Genomic DNA, 23,039 nt, shown 5'->3' with positions numbered 1-23,039 from the left:
CCTAAGATTCAGTATTCTTGGAACGGAGGAGAATGATTAGTTGCCGTACTTCTGAGAACACAAACAATCGCATCTTTCATAGCGAGGGACCGACAGAGAGGAGAGGGGCACAGTATCGGCAGGTCAGCCACCAGGCAGACGGAGTCAGGACCGTGCACTAGACCTATCTATCTGCAATCAAAAACAGCATTCTATTGCGAGATACTGCGTCTCGCAATTTCTTGGCTTGCAACTTCAGTAAAGCGGGGCCCATCATCAATGAATAGGTTAGGATGTTCTACACGCAGCAGACCGGAGCCTGATCACACACTCACATCATTAGCGAAGAGAAAGATCAGGGGTGTAGTCATTAGTCCAAACAGTTGTAAAACGTCCACAAGGCTGCGGTCAGTACTCCATGGATGTTGCCATCAGTCCTACAGATCAGGCCTTGCTCATTAGGCCCAATGATATCTATCTTGTTGTTTGTGTGTTTTACGTAAGCAGCCATTGGAATGTTCTGTATTCTGAATGTTCTGTTTTCTTGTTTGGACTTGCATGTGGGTACAATACAAATTTGAAGTAGCCAGTCATCATACAACTGTTCTATCGGAAAATACAAGGACTGTTATTAAAGTTTGAAAGAATGTCTTGGAAGATACATGATTGTAAATACGGCGGTGTTGTGTTGTTGCCAGGCACTGACAGAGGTCCTGTCGCGGGTGGTGGAGGAGAATGAGCGGCGAGTCATGGAGGGTCGTCCCAGCTGTGTCCGCCTGCAGTGTCTTCGCTGTGGGTCAGAGTTCATACAGCGGGGAGGGAAGGAGCAGGAGGATGGAGGGAGATTGAGAGGATGGACAGGACTGGAAGAGCAGCAGCAGGAGGACGAGTGGAAGAACAAGTGCAGAGAAGATGGATTGGGTGAGAGAGGCACACTTGTACAGGAACACGGATGCTAGGGACTGGCACGGTTATTCAAATATTACAATATCCAAACCAATGTCAGTATTCCATTTTTTTCTTCTCTCCCTCTGTGCCCCACACACACACAGACACACACACACACAGACACACACACACACAGACCATCACACACACACACACAGACCATCACACAGACCATCACACACACACACACACAGACAGACCATCACACACACACAGACCATCACACACACACAGACCATAACACACACAGACCATAACACGCACACACACACAGACCATAACACACACACACACACAGACCATCACACACACACACAGACCATCACACACACATACACACATACACACACACACAGACAGACAGACAGACAGACAGACAGACCATCACACACACACAGACCATCACACACACACAGACCATCACACACACACAGACCATCACACACACACAGACCATCACACACACACAGACACACAGACCATCACACACACACAGACACACAGACCATCACACACACACACACACACACACACACAGACCATCACACACACACACAGACAGACAGACCATCACACACACAGACCATCACTCACACACACACACACACACACACAGACCATCACACACTCACCATCACTCTCACCCAATCTGGATATGTGAAAAAAGATCATGATATTATTTGAATACTGAAATCATTTCAAATGCCCATACCTAACACATGGACACACCCACATACAGTCATGCATGCAAACATACAGGTAACTGCCAAAATAAAGGAAACACTTGGGTAAATGAGGGATAAAAAGTATATTGAAAGCAGGTGCTTCCACACAGGTGTGGAATTAACCAATAAAATATCCCATCATGCTTAGGGTCATGTATATAAATGCCCATTATTTTGGTTACCATGGCTAGAAGAAGATATCTGAGTGACTTTGAAAGAGGTGTCTCAAAGCTGTCACCAGATCTCAACCCAATCAAAAACGTATGTAGGGCTGGGCGACTTATATTGAATGAATTTGATTAATTCAGATGTATGTTTTCGCAGGATATTCCAAATGCCTGTATCGCAAGAATCAAGTTTTTATAAGAGTTTTTATGAGCGTTTTATGTCTGCTTGTTCTCATATATTTTTGGTCTCGTCTCCTTCGCTCCTCTGTGCTGTGTGCACCTTCCTATTTACACCTGAGATCTGTATATAATGACGAGATGCTTATGTCTCCACCCTAACAATTCAGTCGTTGTCCAAAATTCGGGAAGGCAGGCGACAAGCTTAGATCCAAAATAACCCCATAGAAATGCAGATTTTGGTGAGAGTGAAACCTCTTGCTTTGCATCTTCCTCTCTGTTTACACACACCAAGCCCCTTCCCCTGCCACTCACAACAACAAAGATGGGAGATCACTTCCTCCTCTGATAATCGGTTACAACTCGCTATTTGCATTTGAGACTTAGTCCAACAGAATCTGTTATGTGGAAACCGAAAACACATTGAGACATTATTTTACTGCAATAGAGAAGTTATCCTGTCTCAACTCCTCAAATTGCATGCAGAGCAGACACTATGAAAACAAGAGTATCGATGAACATTGATTCTGGAAAATGAATGCTCAGTTTGGTACCACGTTCCGCTAGCAGCGTTTTATTCAAAGACCGTTATATTTGCTGTCTAGTCTGTTTTATAAATGTGCAATAAGCATAAAGCACAATGACGTAAGGAATTGGAAACTCGTTCTCATAGCTGTCTAGTCTGTTTTATAAATGTGCAATAAGCATAAAGCACAATTACATAAGGAATTGGCAACTCGTTCTCATTCTGAGAAATAAGATGGGCCACTTGATTTCAACATCTGAACAAAGTGGACAGGCTAGCATGCTGTTCAAACAATTGGAGATGGACAGAAGGGTGTTTTATAACAATTCAACTGTTCTACCTTGTTGGCTAGCGAATTAAACTAAGCAAAAAAGAAACGTCCCTTTTTCAGGACCCTGTCTTTTTAAAGATAATTTGTAAAAATCCAAATAACATCACAGATCTTCATTGTAAAGGGTTTAAACACTGTTTCTCATGCTTGTTCAATGAACCATAAACAATTAATGAACATGCACCTGTGGGAACGGTCGTTAAGACACTAACAGCTTACAGACGGTAGGCAATTAAGGTCACAGTTATGAAAACTTAGGACACTAAAGAAGCCTTTCTACTGACTCTGGAAAAACACCAAAAGAAAGATGCTCAGGGTCCCTGCTCATCTGTGTGAATGTGCCTTAGGCTTGCTGCAAGGAGGCATGAGGACTGCAGATGTGGCCCAGGCAATAAATTGCAATGTCCGTACTGTGAGACGCCTAAGACAGCGCTACAGGGAGAAAGGGCGGACAGCTGATCATCCTCGCAGCGGCAGACCACGTGTAACAACACCTGCACAGGATCGGTACATCCGAACATCACACCTGTGGGACAGGTACAGGATGGCAACAACAACTGCCCGAGTTACACCAGGAATGCACAATCCCTCCATCAGTGTTCAGACTGTCTGCAATAGGCTGAGAGAGGCTGGACTGAGGGCTTGTAGGCCTGTTGTAAGGCAGGTCATCACCAGCAACAACGTCGCCTATGGGCACAAACCCACCGTCGCTGGACCAGACAGGACTGGAAAAAAGTGCTCTTCACTGACGAGTCATGGTTTTATCTCACCAGGGGTTATGGTCGGATTCACGTTTATCGTCGAAGGAATGAGCGTTACACTGAGGCCTGTACTCTGGAGCGGGATCGATTTGGAGGTGGAGGGACCGTCATGGTCTGGGGCAGTGTGTCACAGCATCATCGGACTGAGCTTGTTGTCATTGCAGGCAATCTCAACTCTGTGCATTACAGGGAAGACATCCTCCTCCCTCATGTGGTACCCTTCCTGCAGGCTCATCCTGACATGACCCTCCAGCATGACAATGCCACCACGCACAGAACAAGCAGTATGGCTGATTTCCCGGATCTCCACGTCTGGGACCTGTTGGATCGGAGGGTGAGAGCTAGGGCCACCCCCCCCAGAAATGTCCGGGAACTTGCAGGTGCCTTGGTGGAAGAGTGGGGTAACATCTGACAGCAAGAACTGGCAAATCTGGTGCAGTTCATGAGGAGGAGATGCACTGCAGTACTTAATGCAGCTGGTGGCCACACCAGATACTACACTGTTACTTTTGATTTTGACCCCCCCCCTTTGTTCAGGGACACATTATTCCACATGTCTGTGGAACTTGTTCAGTTTATGTCTCAGTTGTTGAATCTTATGTTCATACAAATATTTACTCATGTTAAGTTTGCTGAAAATAAACACAGTTGACAGTGAGTGGACATTTTTATTTTTTTGCTGAGTTTAGATCCAAGTTGGTTAGACATGAAATATAAAGATTAGCTGGCTACTCATAAGCATGTGGGCTTGTGCTTGAGTGATTGTTTACAGTGCCTTTGGAAAGTATTCAGATCACTTGACTTTTTTTCCCATACAGCCTTATTCTAAAATTGATTCAATTGTTTTTTTTATTTTCTCATCGATCTACTTTCAATACCCTATAATGACAAAGCAAAAAGAGTAATTTTTTTTAATGTTTGCTAATTTATTGAAGAAAAAAACCAGGACATTTGGATACAGTACCAGTTTCAAAGTTTGGACACACCTACTCATTCAAGGGTTTTTCTTTATTTTTACTATTTTCTACATTGTAGAATAATAATGAAGACATCAAAACTATGAAATAACACATATGGAATCATGTAATAACCAAAAAATGGTTAGGAAGAGTCTTGGTGGTTCCAAACTTCTTCCATTTAAGAATAATGGAGGCTGCTGTGTTCTTGGGGACCTTCAATGCTACAGAAATGTTTTGTTACCCTTCCCCAGATCTGTACCTTAACACAATCCTGTCTCGGAGCTCTACGGACAATTCCTTCGACCTCATGGCTTGGTTTTTGCTCTGACATGCACTGTCAACTGTGGGACCGTTATATCAATTGAATTTACCACAGGTGGACTCCAATCAAGTTGTAGAAACATCTCAATGATGATCAATGGAAAGAAACGAGATGCATCTGAGTTACATTTCGAGTCTCATAGCAAATGGTCTGAGTACTTATGTTAATAAGATGTGTATATATATATATATATATACATCTTATTAACATAAGTACTCAGACCATTTGCTATGAGACTCGAAATGTAACTCAGATGCATCTCGTTTCTTTCTTTTATATATATTCCAACCTGTTTTAGAATAAGGCCTTAACTTAACAACGTGGAAAAAGTCGAGGGGTCGGAATACTTTCCAAAGGCACTGTGTGAGACCTGTGTTCATTTTCTATAATGCCTGCCACAAGAAGTTAGTCATTATTAGTGAATGTGCGTTATACCTAGTTCTGGTAAACATTTGAACAAAAAGGACATCTTGCTAGACAGACTTGAACACCAGATCAGTGATTATTACAAAAAAAATGCAGCTTTTTATAAAACAATTAAATGATTAGTGGGTCTTGGTTGTGGAAGGCTTATATTTAGCATAGGTATAATTTCACTAACCCTGAATTAATTTGATTATTACTGACTGTTTGAAATGCAGTGTATTTGACCTTTTTAAGTGTACAAAAAAATCTTCATTAGAGAATATAGATTTAAAAAAAATCAAGCTATATATCGTTAATCAGCCCATGAGTTTGAAAATATTGAGATGATTTTTAGGCCATATCGCCCATCCCTACACTTATCGGAGATTCTGGACCGGCGTCTGAGACGGCGTTTTTCTACCACCATCAACAACACCAAAGGATGGAATGTCTCATGGAAGAATGGTGTCGCATCCCTCTATTAGAGTTCCAGACACTTGTAGAGTCTATGTCAAGGCGCATTGAAGCTGTTTTTCACATCGTGGTGGCCCAACGCCATGTTAAGACACTTTATTTTGGTGTTTCCTTTATTTTGCTCATGTTCAGTCATCTCCATCCCTCTGATAGAGATCTCCAGGTCTGATCTTAAGGACAGGGCTCTACTGGTAGCGTGCAGGATCACCTTATCTTCCTGCCCTGACAGACGTCATACAGACGTGGGTGGAGGTCCGATGACAAGTTGTTCTAAAACCTTTTGAGGTTACTATGGCAACAGACATAACGCTATGGTCCAAGCGACCACATTCTTTCCTTATAAATTGGCTGTCAACTTTGTTGAAAGTGCTTGTGAGATTCTTCTATCAACTATTTTTTTAATCAACTCTCTTTCTAAAGTACTAATTTACCAGAACAAATCCCTCAAACACGCCAAATGTAGCTTTTCATTCCTGTTTGTCTTTTAACGCTTGACTGCTGGTCCCACAGACGACAAACTAACCGCTATAATTAGCAGAGACAGATAGCTTGAAGCACTTGCTATCAGCTTAGCCCTCCTCTCCTGGTCCTCAACAACCCAGACCTGAAATGACTACATGCTCTGACATGCCCAGAGCTCAGGGAGAGTTTGTTCTACAGATTTCTACAGTTTTTGACAGTTGTAACTTCTAGTTGGAATGTAGTTAGTCCTATCCCTTTATATGCTGAGTACGACATCTACACCAAGGAAATGCTGAAGTGTCTAGTCATTAACTCTGTTTTTAAAGAGCAGATTATGGACCGAATTTTGCCTTTTTATATATAAGTATTTTTGTGTACAAAAATTAAACCATTACAACATACACTAATTTACCAATACGTACGAATTCACACTGAAGTATAACACTTTTGAAACGATGTATTTATTTTCTGTTATTTGTCAATTTCTACAACGTCTTCAGGAAGTACCGTCATCTGTCCTGAGTGTGGTAGTGATCATGTGGTCCAGCTGGCTGGCCAATCAGCTCCCTCCACCAGTACGCCCGTCCATACACCCGTCCATGGTTCCCCATGCCAAGACGGGACTGACCGACACTTTACCTTCAACCACAGAGATACACCTCTACCCAGTCACCCTGGCAACAAGGTTTGAGATTTTTTTTAGTCTTTAAGGTTTATTTAAATATGTTGTTAAATATGATGAACATGTTTTTAAAGTCTAGGGCAGTGGTTTCCAAACCTTTTATAGTCAAACATTCAACCTCCAGCTGCGTACCCCCTCCAGCACCAGGGTCAGCGCACTCTGCAAAAAAAACAATATTTGAATCATTGTAAGCCTGCTACATGCTATACGATACATTTATTAAACATAGGAATGAGTGAGTCTTTGTCACAACCCGACCCATGGGAAGTGAAAAGAGCTTTTATAGGACCAGGATGATGATAATAAAAAAATATTTTTATTTAGCCATCTTACATATAAAACCTTATTTGTTCATTTGAAAATTGTGACTACCTCACCACAGGTTAATGAGAAGGGTGTGCTTGACAGGATGCACATAACTCTACAATGTTGTATTGGAGAGAGTCTTAAATCATTTTCTACACACAGTCTGTGCCAGTTAGTTTTCATGCTAGTGAGAGCCGAGAATCTACTCTCACATAGGTACTTGGTTGCAAAGGGCATCAGTGTCTTAACAGCGCGATTTGCCAAGGCAGGATACTCTGAGCGCAGCCCAATACAGAAATCTGGCAGTAGCTTCTGATTTAAATGACATTTTCACAGAACTGCTTGTTGCAACTTTGACGAGGCTCTCTTGTTCAGATATCGGTAAGTGGACTGGAGGCAGGGCATGAAAAGGATAACGAATCCAGTTGTTTGTGTCCTCTGTTTTGGGAAAGTACTTGTGTAATTGCACACCCAACTCACTTAGGTACTTCGCTATATCACATTTGACGTTCATTGTCTGTAAGCATGAGTTCATTTGCACACAAAGAAATCATACAATGATGCAAAGACCTGTGTGTTGTTCTTGTTAATGCAGACAGAGAAGAGCTCCAACTTCTTAATCATAGCCACAATTTTGTCCTGCACATTGAATATAGTTGCGGAGAGTCCCTGTAATCCTAGATTCAGATCATTCAAGCGAGAAAAAACATCACCCAGATAGGCCAGTCGTGTGAGAAACTAGTCATCATGCAAGCGGTCAAACAAGTGAAAATTATGGTCAGTAAAGAACTTTAAGCTCGTCTCTCAATTAAAAGAAATGTGTCAATACTTTGCCCCTTGATAACCAGCACACTTCTGGTTGTAAAAGCGGTACAAGTTCACTGCCCATATCGTTGCATAATGCAGAAAATACACGAGAGTTCAGGGGCTTTGCTTTAACAAAGGTAACCATTTTCACTGTAGTGTACAAAACGTCTTTCAAGCTGTCAGGCATTCCTTTGGCAGCAAGAGCCTCTCGGTGGATGCTGCAGTGTACCCAAGTAGCATCGGAGCAACTGCTTGCACACTCATTGCCACTCTACTATGTCTCCCTGTCATGGCTTTTGCACCATCAGTACAGATACCAACCCATCTTGACCACCAAAGTACATTTGATGTCACAAAGCTGTTCAGTACTTAAAAAATATCCTCTCCGGTTGTCCTGGTTTGCAGAAGAGGTCTTCCTTAATTGACCCCCCCTTAAAGGTAACGGACATATACCAGGAGCTGTGCCAGGTCCGCCACGTCTGTTGCCTCATCCAGCTGTAACGCATAGAATTCACTGGCTTGTTTGCGAAGCAGTAATTGTTTCAAAACGTCTCCTGCCATGTCACTGATGCGTCGTGAAACAGTGTTTTTTTTATGAAGGCATTGTCTGTATAGTTCTTTTGGCCTTTCCCCCAGCCTTGTCCCAACAATATCCGCGGCAGCAGGAAGAATTAAGTCCTCCACAATAGTATGGGGCTTGCCTGTCCTAGACACTCGGTAGCTCACCATATAAGACACTTCTAGCCCCTTCTTATTAATGGTATCTATTGCTTTTACTACTCAAACGTCTTAATTCTCGCTCAAACTCCTGTGGCTTAATTCTCAAATTGGCATGTTCTGTTTCTAAATGTCTGAGTTGTGAGATAATACTTTTGCACATATAACACACCATGGCTGAGGAAAGGCACTACTGCCAATATAAGTGAACCCTAAATCAATGTAGTTCATCATATTTGCACCTCTTCGATGGTCCAATGTCCCTGTCTGTTGTTCGGTGCTTTCCCGGGTAAGGGGGCAGTAGCTCTTCGGCTGCATCAGATTCACAACTGTCAATTTTTGAGCAAACGGAATGAGCAGCAGCTACGTTTTGGCTACATACAGACCGTTAGTGGAATTCCCGCGAGAGAGTAACGGTTAATGTGATTGGAGGTTAATTGTTTGACTAGGCTACCTGTATTTGACAATGTGTTGTTATCTCGCTGAACACGAGATTGTTTAATTTTTTGGCAGTGAAACGAGGCTACTCACCCAAATGTATAGCCCCGTTGGAAAATCTAAATGGACTGTTTGAAAATTGTTTTTTTTTTAAATGTATTTTAAAATGTGAATCATATTTTTATTTGGCGTACCCCTGACTGCATTGCGCGTACCCCAGTTTGGGAATACTTGGTCAAGGGTAATCAATCAGCTTTCAGGCCCCGCCATAGTGTCAGTAAATCTCCCATATTCCCCCTCCCTCTGTTTTTAGGACCCCACCATGGAAGGTCCTTCCTCTGCCAGGGCCAGCCACCACGACAGCCCTGCTATGAAGGCCTCAACCCAGGACACTATCCAGACCAACACCTCCATGGAGGACCCCACCTCCTTCTTCTCAGCCAAAGGAAGCTCCTTCTCCTTGGGGGAGACCTGGGAGGACCAGAGCTGTGACCAGAGCCTGTCCCAGCCTGCCAGCTTCTACAGTACAGAGGGCCAGAGTAAAGGAAGTTTAGCAGGGAGCTACAGCTATGCTGTTAGAGCTACCCCACCTGGACCCCAGTATCAGCATGCAGAACAGGCCAGTCCAGGTGGGTCCTGCTTCCTTTGCATAGACATCATTTTGTAGTCATAATGTAATAACCAATGTTATTGCTAAGATATAACATCTGTGTATTGTGATGGGGAAAGGCATGAACAAAATAACATTGTTTGATTGGGTCCTTTGGTTTTTATCAGCCATCAGATGAAGTCATAAAATGGATTTGATCCTTAAATAGAAGTGATGACATGACCTGGATTTGAACCTTTTATTTAAAGATTTTTCATCAAATGGCCCCTTTTTTTGTTTTTATGTCAGTCGGTCCAGCACCATCCTCAGATAATTGCTTTCATTTTTGGTGTAATTCACATTTCTGGAAAAAGGTTCAAATCCAGGTCATGTGACATGATAGTCCAAAACACAGGGCCCTAGTGATAGGAGACGAGGAGGAAATGCAGATTTTGATTTTGCAAGAACGATTATAACACAACAATCCACAGGAGGTTATTTGATGTGACAGTCTCCCAGCCTGGCCCCCTGGGTCTCTGTCTGTGAGTCTTACAGTAAGGTCTCATACGGTTTAGTTAGACCGTTACTATTAGAACTGATGGGAGAGGAAGGAATGATTTAGCCTCCACAGAGAAGACAATGGAATGGGGAGACGGAGAAAGAGTGATCTTAGAAGGGGGTATAAATACTGTATATACACAGTATCGTAGACCTTTATATTTCCCTCTGTGGTAAACTGTAGCAGCCAGAGATGCTGAATGACTGACAACATGGAATCCTTCGTGTTTAAAAACCACACGCCGCTGCAGAGACCCATCCCAAAGCACTTCATCAGCCGCTGAGCTGACGCTGATTTCAGACAACTTCTGAGAGGATGAAGACGCATCTCTTTTGTTGAACAAGTCCTTTAGTCTAACACCAGTTTACTACATATAGATGAAAAATAACTCTGATCTGATTTCCATGTATTTGGGACACATTGATCTGAATATCGCACTTCAAAAAGGGAATGTTAGACGCATACGTTGAGATGAACAGAGCGGAAAGACAAGTGTAAATGCAACATTTGAATACTCTTACTTTAGCTATAGACACTTCCACTCAGTGATATATGTAGCATTGGACCAGATTCAGAGAGGCCAAGTGAATGATGGCCACATAGTAACTAACTGCCAGAAAACTGGACTATTGACTATCTATTGTCTCTGGGGTTGATGTGTCACCTTGCACTAAATGGACCAGCAGCCCTATGCCAAATTAGATTTACTACACAGCGACAGCATAATGCTCTGTTTCTACAGTTTTAGAGACAGTTTAGATTTAGTGGGAGGGAGGGAGGGTTAAATCTATATGTTAAATTATGAGACACCCATCCCTTTTATCAGTTTTTAGTGTGATCTGCCAAGGTATTAACTGGAAAATATATTTGTTTAAAAGGGGAAGTAGGGAGACTACATAGCCAAAATGTTATTGGGTCTGTTAGCTGTTGCATACTAACTGTACTGTTTGTAATCTAGTACTGTGTCTGTGTTGGTTATGCTTAGCTAATTTCTGGCCCTGTGTGTTGGTTATGCTAACCTAACAGCTGTCCCTGTGTGTTGGTTATGCTAACCTAACAGCTGTCCCTGTCTGTGGTGGTTATGCTAACCTAACTGCTGTCTGTGTGTTGTTTATGATAAGCTAACTGTTGTCCCTGTGTGTTGGTTAAGCTAACTGCTGTCCCTGTGTGTTGGTTATGTTAAGCTAACTGCTGTCCCTGTGTGTTGGTTATGTTAAGCTAACTGCTGTCCCTGTGTGTTGGTTATGTTAAGCTAACTGCTGTCCCTGTGTGTTGGTTATGTTAAGCTAACTGCTGTCCCTGTGTGTTGGTTATGATAAGCTAACTGCTGTCCCTGTGTGTTGGTTAAGCTAACTGCTGTCCCTGTGTGTTGGTTATGTTAAGCTAACTGCTGTCTCTGTGTGTTGGTTAAGCTAAGCTAACTGCTGTCCCTGTGTGTTGGTTAAGCTAACTGCTGTCCCTGTGTGTTGGTTATGATAAGCTAACTGCTGTCCCTGTGTGTTGGTTATGATAAGCTAACTGCTGTCCCTGTGTGTTGGTTAAGCTAAGCTAACTGCTGTCCCTGTGTGTTGGTTAAGCTAACTGCTGTCCCTGTGTGTTGGTTATGATAAGCTAACTGCTGTCCCTGTGTGTTGGTTAAGCTAAGCTAACTGCTGTCCCTGTGTGTTGGTTATGATAAGCTAACTGCTGTCCCTGTGTGTTGGTTATGTTAAGCTAACTGCTGTCTCTGTGTTGGTTATGTTAAGTTAACTGCTGTCCCTGTGTGTTGGTTATGATAAGCTAACTGCTGTCTGTGTGTTGGTTATAAATGTTACCCTAACACTATTCTGACCTGTGTGGCTGTAGGCCAGTTGGACCTTCTCTCAGAGGACTATGAGGCGGTGGACCATCGGCTGAAGCTCTTCCTAGATGTGGAGGTGTTTGAAGAGGAAGAGGAGCTCCACTCCTTTCTCAAGGTTAGCAGAACCAATGTTCTGACAACGGTTAACAGTTCAGTGACGTGGCTGAATCCGGTCACAGCAGTTCTGCTCAGAAGTTCCGTGAACTGCTAACCCAGCCAAAACCGGTCGACTCCAGCTCTTGTGATCTGCTCCTGGCTGCGTTTGTACCCCCAGCTGTTCTCTCGCTGTCCTGCACCCCATCTCTCTCTCCATCTCGCCACCCCCACCCACCACACCATGACCTTGGATGAGCTCCTCCATGTGGAATGCATGCTGGGAGCCCTGTGGAGCGGAGGGGTATTGGTTTACTGCTCAGGGACACCTGGACGAGGAGAGGGAGCCAAGAGGACACAAGCAACCCCAGCAGGAGATCCATCTCATAACATGCTCATTCATCTGATGTTTATTTATCTTGTCACACATGCTTCTCTCCCCTCTGGCTCTCTTTCTCTTTCAATAGCTCAACTTTTATTTTTGGGCCTACACAGTATTCATTGAAGATTGATGTGACTTTGTTGCTAGACCTTACTCTTTAGGTGTTTTTTTTAAACAGGAACTGATCTGTTCTTATACAGTATGTTTAAGAAGAGCTCTGAATGCAGCCATCATTTTCCTCAGTCAAAGTTATTTGCAGCAGTTGAGTGTTGTGGAATCTTTAACGTGTACACCTTATCTTTGTTGTAGGTGTCGACCGTGAAGTTTGGTGATCCGGTGGAGTTCCCCTCGTTCCTGGTGGTGTCTGACCAACGCATCTACTTCCTGGAAGTGACATCCGACATGGAGTAAGTTAACCACCTGACCTATCACACTGAAGAGCATCACACAAGAGAAGGCTGGAATAAAAATAAACATTCAAGTACCCATTCTGTGGTCCTAGAAATGGTTGTGCCTGGATTGAAGGTGTGGTAGGGAGCAGACCAACACAATAGGATCACCACAGCTTTATGTAACCCACCACATCCCAATACTAACAGACTTTCTGGGCCACATCTTCAAACCCATTACAGCCCTGGTCTTTGTGGTGCGAACACTATATCAATGACTTTGTAAGCCCTGTATCAATGGCTTCTTTTTTTGTCCTCATCAAAAGCATGTTGGCTTGCCTCCGCTTCCTCCCAGGAGTGTGGGTAGTACGGTGTTGGACAGGCCTGAGTCTCATGCTGCGACGGTCCCTATAAAGTTACTGGGATTCTGACCCCAGAAGGCCACACCCCCACTATCCTTAGCACGCCCTGGAAGTTGTGTAACGGCCACGTTTGGTTGCGCAACAGTGTGATATTTTTATGATGACCTTTCGCTACTTTTTAAAGGTGCAATCTGTGACTTGGTTGTCTGTGGCTGTCTGACAAATTGCACAAACAAACAGTGCTCAAACAAAAACATATACACCTTAAAAGGTTAACGTGAGTAGACTCAAGGAAACAAAGTTAATAGGCGGGATACATGCAAGTAAAATAATAATTATGTTTCTTTCACACTTTCCTGTCTTCATTGTTCTCTTCCTGGCAGAGGGCAGCCGTGTGATTGGCTGCAGAAGAGGGACAGCCGTGGAATCACAGAGCTGAGTTACCTGGAGGTGGGACTGGGCTCCCAGAGTATCCACATGGAGTTTGAGGACGGGCCTGTGGCCTACACCCTGCTAGTACGGGACAGCGTGCGTTGCAAACGCTTCTTCAGCCTCTTCACAGGCAAGACGCTGACACACACACACACACACACACACACCACACACACACACACACACCATGAATTAAGGGCCTTCCTCCTGGGGATATGAGAGTGGAGCGTACTCGTTCTTAGGACAATATGTCCCTCTCTTGCTCTCTCTCTATCCGTCTCGCCTTTTCTCTTTCTCTCTGTCCCTCTCTCTATCTCTCTTTCTCATCCCTCTCAGTATGTTAATCACATGCTCCTCTGCTCACAGTGACTACACCCTGCCTAGCCTGTCAGCAAGGCAAGACCAGAAGCAGAGAGAGAGGAAAGCTGAGTTTTATTAGATCAACACTCCCCTCTCTGACTCACAACTTCTCTTCACAACTTCACTAGAGCACTCTTTTAATGGAGTCCCTTTGGTAGCAAGGGGAAGCACCATGGCCAAACGGTCTTCAGCTAAGGCTCTGTGGACCTGAGTCTGTGCTGTCTTATCTGTGGGGACTCCATGTTTTCATTCAGTTGTATCAATAATCACTCAGATCACGTCATTATTTGACTGTTTTCCAGATCAACTCTTTAGCTAATCTGGTACGGTCCAGATGTCCTCAGATTTTTATTTGGAATTCCCTCTGCCTCTGAAAATGAGGGTCCAGAATCGAAGATTCATTTCTGGCCTCAAAAGGGGTCATATTGTCAAAGTGAGTCTATGTTTCTTGTACTGTGAGGCCTGTTGGAATAATTGTTTCTGAGGTTATGTCCTTTTCTGGATTCGTCAAAGATTATTTTTCTCCTTCCTCTCAACGACTGAGGACGGGTCCAGCTTTTCAGTCACCGGGACCACATAGCCGGCTAGCCAGTCCAATTCTGGGCTTGGACTCTGTATTGCAAAGCTGAACGGCCCCATAGAGAGAGGCTGTAACAGGGCTCTGCTATAGCCTGCCAGTTGGATCATCTCCTATACTTCTTAAAATATCCTCTGTTCTTTTTGTGTTCCTGAGGAAGGAGGAGGAGGAACAGGGGAGGTGAGCCTGGTTGTAGGCCTGGTTCTGAGGTATGTGCTACAGACAGACAACATGGCTGGTCCTGTCCAGTTGGCAGAGGGGGGGGCTAAATAACTAGGTGCCTTCTCAGTGCTCCACTCGTTGGTATGAGGCTTTGGCACCATCCTTCCTCTCCGGCCTTCACTCCTAGTCTGCCCCGCTCTTCCTCCCCTTGAGGAAACTAGAACTATTTATTATATGCCTGAAAACTCGGTCCAGAGCTCTGATATTGCCCCCATAACAACTATTACAATATTTGTCTCAGGGAAAGAACCAAAGGATACCTTTACTATAACAAAAGCAGTTTTCAGACGGGGCTGGCATTCCCAGAACAGATGTGGTCACGCCTGGCTTGTCGGTGGTGAGGGCTACAGACATGGAGAAGGAAAGGGTCTGGGACTGGGAGGAAACTAGGATGTGGTTTTACTACCCCAAGGAGAAGAAGCTAATAGGGACAGATCAGTCCACTGCTCACTGGGTTTGAAAATGTTTTATTGAAATGAGGAAGAAGGCTGGACAAGTCTTAACTTGATATTCCGGAGGAGTCAGTACAGGTCACCATGTCAATCAAAGACTTGTCTGAACAATGTCTCGGCTTTTGCTAATTGAAATGCCCTTATTGCCCGGTACAGACCTACAGTGGGTAAAAATATGTGCTCTGTATGGTTAGAGGACTGTCTGGTAAGTAGTTTGGTGAGGTTTGCGATGCTCGTAAATGGTAATGGAAGGAGTGTTTTGGTTTGGTTGTGCGGGTTGGATCCAGACACTAGATTCCTGAAAGGTAACGGAAAACTGTTCCTGTCTCCTTCACTAACTATCAAGTTAAGGGGTAGTGCTCCCAAATTACAAACGGACCTAATCTATTGATACCAGGCAACACAATCAACATTTTATGATTTGTTTACTTATCAACAACGGCAATCAGCATCTTGAGTAATATTTGTAATTTGGGTGAAGAGTCCCTTTAACTGCATCGTAAACTCAGCGTCCTCTCTTGTAAGGAGATGATAGAAGCAGATGTCATTTCTCAAGTTTAACCCTATCAGATACCTTTGCAATACCAACACAGTGTCACTTCCCACTGTCTTAGACCTGGGCTAAACTCTGCCCTGTTTTCCTTGGAAATCCACTCAGATTCGGCGTATCCCGGCCGTACTGCTCCCACTCCCGTGCCCTCCCTTCCCCGTGGTCCGCTGTTCCAACAGGGCCGAGAGTGTTCGGTTTCGCCCGGAAGGACGCTAAGGGTTCATCTATTCCTTGTGAAAATAAGCAAGGGTATTTGGGAAGGTTGGAAGTGGTTAACCTAGCGGAGAGGGTCTTGTGATTGAACCGGCAGGAGGGAGAGTAACGTTATTCGCCAGGACAGATCCCAGACGCCGACACAGATCTGCTCTCCTTTTACAGCGACCGAGCCCTGTACCTGTTTATCCTCTGGTCATGGTGACGGTGGTCCACTAAATCACGCAACACATACATGCACTGAGTGTACAAAGCATTAGGAACACCTTCCTCATATTGAGTTGCACCTCTTTTTGCCCTCTGAACAGCCTCAATTCATCGGGGCATGGACTCTACAAGGTGTCGAAAGCGTTCCACAGGGATGCTGGGCCATGTTGACTTCAGTGCTTCCCAGAGTTGTGTCAAGTTGGCTGGATGTCCGTTGAGCGTGAAAAACCCAGCAGCGTTGCAGTTCTTGACACACTCAAACCGGTCCGCAAGGCACCTACTACCATACCCTGTTCAAAGACTCTTCAATCTTTTGTCTTGCCCATTCACCCTCTGAATGGCACACATACACAATCCATGACTCAAGGCTGCTTTAACCTGTCTCCTCCCCTTCATCTACACTAATTTGAAGTGGAGTTAACAAGTGACATCAGTAAGGGATCATAACTTTCTCCTGGATTCACCTGGTCAGTCTATGACATGGAAAGAGCAGGTGTTCCTAATGTTTTCTGCACTCCGTGTACACCGTCGGGAGAAAGCACAAGGGTATGTTTAGACTAAAAGGGCGACGTTCTTGACTCCTGCACGCGCAGCTTAAAGATGGCAGAAGTAGGTGTTGCTCACAGGACGTTATTCTCTGGGATAATAAAACAAAATAGGCCCTACCTTGTCCTGTCCCACCTTGCCCTGTCCTGTCCCACCTTGCCCTGTCCTGTCCCACCTCGCCCTGTCCTGTCCCACCTTGCCCTGTCCTGCAAGCTCCACCTTGTCCTCTGCTCCAAAAGGAATTTAGTGTTATTGAGTTTAGAGGCTAAATCTCTGCATTGCTACATCTTGAATAATGTCCTGAATAGAGAGGTATGTGTGTGGTCTCCTATTGGTTCACTAGAACCCACCAGACGATAAGCGGTTAAAGGGGAGCTCAAAGTGGGACAACAATACCGTCCCTTTAATGGTTGCCCTTTTAATCCAACACCATGCTTCGTCCCGTAGGCTTCACTTTAGATGTTCCTCCTGGTCTGGAACGTTAGTGTGGCAGATCAGTTTCCTCCGGGAAGAAAGGGAAAGAAACAATGGCAAAAGAGTTGAGGTTGAATCTTATACAGGCATTGGGAGCCAGAATAGGCCACTGGTGCCACGCAATGTCTTTATTTCTCGTCCCTGTTGTTGTTGAACTTGGAAATTGATAGGGGCAGGGTGTTCCTACTCTGTTTTTCTTCATATTTGTTGTTTCACTCTTTTCAGTGTGTCTCCCTTTTAAACTCAACTTCCCTTTCAAGTTCACCTATTTAACCTTGGCATTTGCCTGTGGCCCTGTGTTCCCCTATTGTTACCACCCCACAGGGAAGTATTTTGTCGCTGTGAATGTGACCTACCACATTGTACTCCTGTACCTATTTCAACCTGTTTTTTTTTACCTGCTTCCATGGAGATGTAATTCTAGATCTGAAATCAGAGACCTGTCAGCTTTCTAGTCCTAACCCACCACAGACTGTAATAGTCTAACATTAGCTTTGTCTATTGTCCCTTGGACTGCAAAGCTACCGGTAGCTTACCAAAGTTACCGGAATCTTCAGTAATTTTGTTAATTTAACAGAATCTATGGCAATCTATCGTAACCTTGGTAATTTATACTTGAATAAATGTTTAAAAAATGATATATATATATATATATATATATATACACTGCTCAAAAAAATAAAGGGAACACTTAAACAACACAATGTAACTCCAAGTCAATCACACTTCTGTGAAATCAAACTGTCCACTTTGGAAGCAACACTGATTGACAATAAATGTCACATGCTGTTGTGTAAATGGAATAGACAACAGGTGGAAATTATAGGCAATTAGCAAGACACCCCCAATAAAGGAGTGGTTTGGCAGGTGGTGACCACAGACCACTTCTCAGTTCTTATGCTTCCTGGCTGATGTTTTGGTCACTTTTGAATGCTGGCGGTGCTTTCACTCTAGTGGTAGCATGAGACGGAGTCTACAACCCACACAAGAGGCTCAGGTAGTGCAGCTCATCCAGGATGGCACATCAATGCGAGCTGTGGCAAGAAGGTTTGCTGTGTCTGTCAGCGTAGTGTCCAGAGCATGGAGGCGCTACCAGGAGACAGGCCAGTACATCAGGAGACGTGGAGGAGGCCGTAGGAGGGCAACAACCCAGCAGCAGGACCGCTACCTCCGCCTTTGTGCAAGGAGGAGCAGGAGGAGCACTGCCAGAGCCCTGCAAAATGACCTCCAGCAGGCCACAAATGTGCATGTGTCTGCTCAAACGGTCAGAAACAGACTCCATGAGGGTGGTATGAGGGCCCGACGTCCACAGGTGGGGGTTGTGCTTACAGCCCAACACCGTGCAGGACGTTTGGCATTTGCCAGAGAACACCAAGATTGTCAAATTCGCCACTGGCGCCCTGTGCTCTTCACAGATGAAAGCAGGTTCACACTGAGCACGTGACAGACGTGACAGAGTCTGGAGACGCCGTGGAGAACGTTCTGCTGCCTGCAACATCCTCCAGCATGACCGGTTTGGCGGTGGGTCAGTCATGGTGTGGGGTGGCATTTCTTTGGGGGTCCGCACAGCCCTCCATGTGCTCGCCAGAGGTAGCCTGACTGCCATTAGGTACCGAGATGAGATCCTCAGACCCCTTGTGAGACCATATGCTGGTGCGGTTGGCCCTGGGTTCCTCCTAATGCAAGACAATGCTAGACCTCATGTGGCTGGAGTGTGTCAGCAGTTCCTGCAAGAGGAAGGCATTGATGCTATGGACTGGCCCGCCCGTTCCCCAGACCTGAATCCAATTGAGCACATCTGGGACATCATGTCTCGCTCCATCCACCAACGCCACGTTGCACCACAGACTGTCCAGGAGTTGGCGGATGCTTTAGTCCAGGTCTGGGAGGAGATCCCTCAGGAGACCATCCGCCACCTCATCAGGAGCATGCCCAGGCGTTGTAGGGAGGTCATACAGACACGTGGAGGCCACACACACTACTGAGCCTCATTTTGACTTGTTTTAAGGACATTACATCAAAGTTGGATCAGCCTGTAGTGTGGTTTTCCACTTTAATTTTGAGTGTGACTCCAAATCCAGACCTCCATGGGTTGATAAATTGGATTTCCATTGATTATTTTTGTGTGATTTTTGTTGTCAGCACATTCAACTATGTAAAGAAAAAGTCTTTAATAAGATTATTTCATTCATTCAGATCTAGGATGTGTTATCTTAGTGTTCCCTTTATTTTTTTGAGCAGTATAGTTATATATAGTTAACACCTAAACATTTATTCAAGTATAAATTACCAAGGTTACGATAGATTGCCATAGATTCTGTTAAATTAACAAAATTACTGAAGATTCCGGTAACAAGTCATTTATTTATATATATATATATGTTTACATGTATGTACATGTTTACATTTCGCTTGAATCATATGGTCTATCTACTAGAAACAGTTTTTTTGTGTGTGTGTGTGTATATAAATATATATATATATATATATATATTTTTTTTTTATACAAAAAAACTTTTTCTAGTAGATAGACCATATGATTCAAGAGAAATTAGCCTAATTAATGAAAAAAGTATCTAATCAACAATGTCATTATTTTCAGTTAACTCTACAACTCTTCCAACAACTGACTTTTTTCACAGCTGCCACCAGTTTGACGCTGAGACATTGGCAACAAATACATAGTCAAATAAGTGTGTAAAAAAATTATAATTAAATATATTTCATGCTGAAATCCTCATATTAAACAATGGTATTCACTAAGTTTATGGTTATATTTTAGATAATGTTTTATAGATTTGTCATTCAATTATTTTTGTGAAAATCATATTAAATGAGTTGATATATTTTACATGTGATGAGGCCACACAGAGGGCCAGTGACTATTAGACACCTGTCATCTCAACTACCCAAAAGGACCACTAGATGTATTGTGATAGAGTTCATAAAATCCTTGAAAGATACTGGAAAATTTCAAAGAATTTTGGTAAGATACCCTCCCTTTGCAACCCGAATTGTAGTTGGTTGGATGGGCTGTTTACAGATGGGCTGTGTACAGCTGCAGCGATCGGTAAGCTGCTCTGACAGCTGACGCTTAAAGTTAGTGAGGGAGATACAGTTGAAATCGGAGGTTTGGATACGCTTAGGTTGGAGTCATTAAAACCCGTTTTTCAATCACTCCACAAATTTCTTGTTAAAAAACTATAGTTTTGGCAAGTCGAATAGGTCATCTACTTTGTGCATGGCACAAGTAATTTTTACAACAATTGTTTACAGACAGATTATTTCACGTATAATTCACTGTATCACAATTCCAGTGAGTCAGAAGTTTACATACACAAGTTGACTGTGCCTTTTAAACAGCTTGGAAAATTCCAGAAAATGATGTCATGGCTTTAGAAGCTTCTGATAGGCTAATTGACATCATTTGAGTCAATGGGCGGTGTACCTGTGGATGTATTTCAAGGCCTATATTCAAACTCAGTGCCTCTTTGCTTGACATCATGGGAAAATCAAAAGAAATTAGCCCAAAAAAATTATAGACCTCTGCAAGTCTGGTTCATCCTTGGGAGCAATTTCCAAACGCCTGAAGGTACCACGTTCATCTGTACAAACAATAGTACACAAGTATAAACACCATGGTACCACGCTGCCGTCATACCGCTCAGGATGGAGACGCGTTCTGTCTCCTAGAGATGAACGTACTTTGGTGCGAAAAGTGCAAATCAATCCCAGAACAACAGCAAAGGACCTTGTGAAGATGCTGGAGGAAACCGGTACAAAAGTATCTATATCCACAGTAAAACGAGTCCTATTTCGAAATAACCTGAAAGGCCGCTCAGCAAGGAAGAAGCCACTGCTCCAAAACCGCCATAAAAAGCCAGACTACGGTTTGCAACTGCACATGGGGACAAAGATCGTACTTTTTGGAGAAATGTCCTTTGGTCTGATGACCATCATTATGTTTGGAGGAAAAAGGGGGAAGCTTGCAAGCCGAAGAACACCTTCCCAACCGTGAAGCACGGGGTTGGCAGCATCATTTTGTGGGGGTGCTTTGCTGCAGGAGGGGCTGATACACTTCACAAAATAGATATGAGGACATGAGGATCTCAAGACATCAGTCAGGAAGTTAAAGCTTGGTTGAAAATGGGTCTTCCAAATGGACAATGACCCCAAGCATACTTCTAAAGTTCTGGGAAAATGGCTTAAGGACAACAAAGTCAAGGTTTTGGAGTGGCTATCACAAAGCCCTGACCTCAATCCCATAGAAAATTTGTGGGCAGAACTGAAAAGGTGTGTGCGAGCAAGGAGGCCTACAAACCTGACTCAGTTACACCAGCTCTGTCAGGAGGAATGGGCCAAAATTCACCCAACTTATTGTGGGAAGCTTGTGGAAGGCTACCTAAAACGTTCGAATTTTTGCAATTTGTTCCAGTCATTGGCAGCAGAGAACTGGAAGGAAAGGTGGCCAAAGTAGGTGTTGGCTTTGAGGATGACCAGTGAAATATACCTGCTGGAGCATGTGTAAGGGTGGGTGTTGCTATGGTGACCTGTTAGCTGAGATAAGGCAGAGCTTTACCTAGCAAAGACTTATAGATGACCTGGAGCCAGCGGGTTTGGCAACGAATATGTAGCGAGGACCAGCCAACGAAAGCATACAGGTCACAGTGGTGGGTAGTATATGGGTTTTGGTGACAAAATGGATGGCACTGTGATAGACTGCATCCAGTTTGCTGAGTAGAGTGTTGGAGGCTATTTTGTAAATGACATCGCCGAAGTCAATGATCGGTAGGATAGTCAGTTTTACGAGGGTATGTTTGGCAGCATGAGTGAAGGAGGCTTTGTTGCGAAATAGGAAGCCAGTTCTAGATTTAACTTTGGACTGGAGATGCTTAATGTGAGTCTGGAAGGAGAGTTGACAGTCTAGCCAGACACCTAGGTATTTATAGTTTCCACATATTCTATGTGAGAACCGTCCAGAGTAGTGATGCTAGTCGGGCAGGCGGGTGCAGGCAGCGATTGGTTGAAGAGCATGCATTTCGTTTTACTAGCATTTAAGAGCAGTTGAAGGCCACGGAAGGAGTGTTGTATGGCGTTGAAGCTCGTTTGTAGGTTAGTTAACAATGTCCAAAGAAGGGCCAGAAGTACAGAGAATGGTGTCGTCTGCGTAGAGGTGGATCAAAGAATCACCTGCAGCAAGAGCGACATCATTGATATATATACAGAGAAAAGAGTCGGCCCGAGAGTTGAACCTTATGGCACCCGCATAGAGTCTATAAACTATCAAAATAAAGAAACTCATGATGCCGAAATATTGGTAAATACTCATTTAATTGCTGGGAGATTATACATGGAGTGTGCGACTTTCTTTATTTTGATAGTTTATAGTTTATTCGCCGTTAGTCAGCACCTCCACACAAACTTATTCTGGGTGTGCGCCAGCTCGTGTTTTTTTAACCCCCATAGAGACTGCCATAGGTCCAGACAACAGGCCCTCCGATTTGACACGTTGAAGTATATCTGAGAAGTAGTTTGTGAGCCAGGCGAGGCTGTCATTAGAGAAACCAAGGCCGTTGAGTCTGCCGATAAGAATACAGTGATTGACA

The 23,039-nt window shown here is 43.9% G+C and overlaps 1 protein-coding gene across 2 annotated transcripts in view; it reads left to right on the top strand.

Annotated features, from left to right (window-relative positions):
• LOC106574604 (serine/threonine-protein kinase 11-interacting protein) overlaps window positions 1-23,039 on the top strand; it is a 42,766-nt gene that overhangs the window by 7,440 nt on the left and 12,287 nt on the right. For both annotated transcript variants that reach the window (XM_014150583.3, XM_014150584.3), the window contains exons 17-22: window positions 678-900; window positions 6,737-6,921; window positions 9,500-9,815; window positions 12,180-12,289; window positions 12,959-13,056; window positions 13,784-13,962. In XM_014150583.3, coding sequence (XP_014006058.2) covers window positions 678-900; window positions 6,737-6,921; window positions 9,500-9,815; window positions 12,180-12,289; window positions 12,959-13,056; window positions 13,784-13,962 — 1,111 coding nt within the window. The remainder of the gene's footprint in view (window positions 1-677; window positions 901-6,736; window positions 6,922-9,499; window positions 9,816-12,179; window positions 12,290-12,958; window positions 13,057-13,783; window positions 13,963-23,039) is intronic.

Source organism: Salmo salar, chromosome 16 (genome assembly GCF_965601325.2).
Source record: "Salmo salar chromosome 16, fSalSal1, whole genome shotgun sequence".
Classification (NCBI taxonomy): domain Eukaryota; kingdom Metazoa; phylum Chordata; class Actinopteri; order Salmoniformes; family Salmonidae; genus Salmo; species Salmo salar.
The sequence above is the reverse complement of the archived record's forward strand: the minus strand, read 5'-3'. Positions and strand labels throughout refer to the sequence as shown.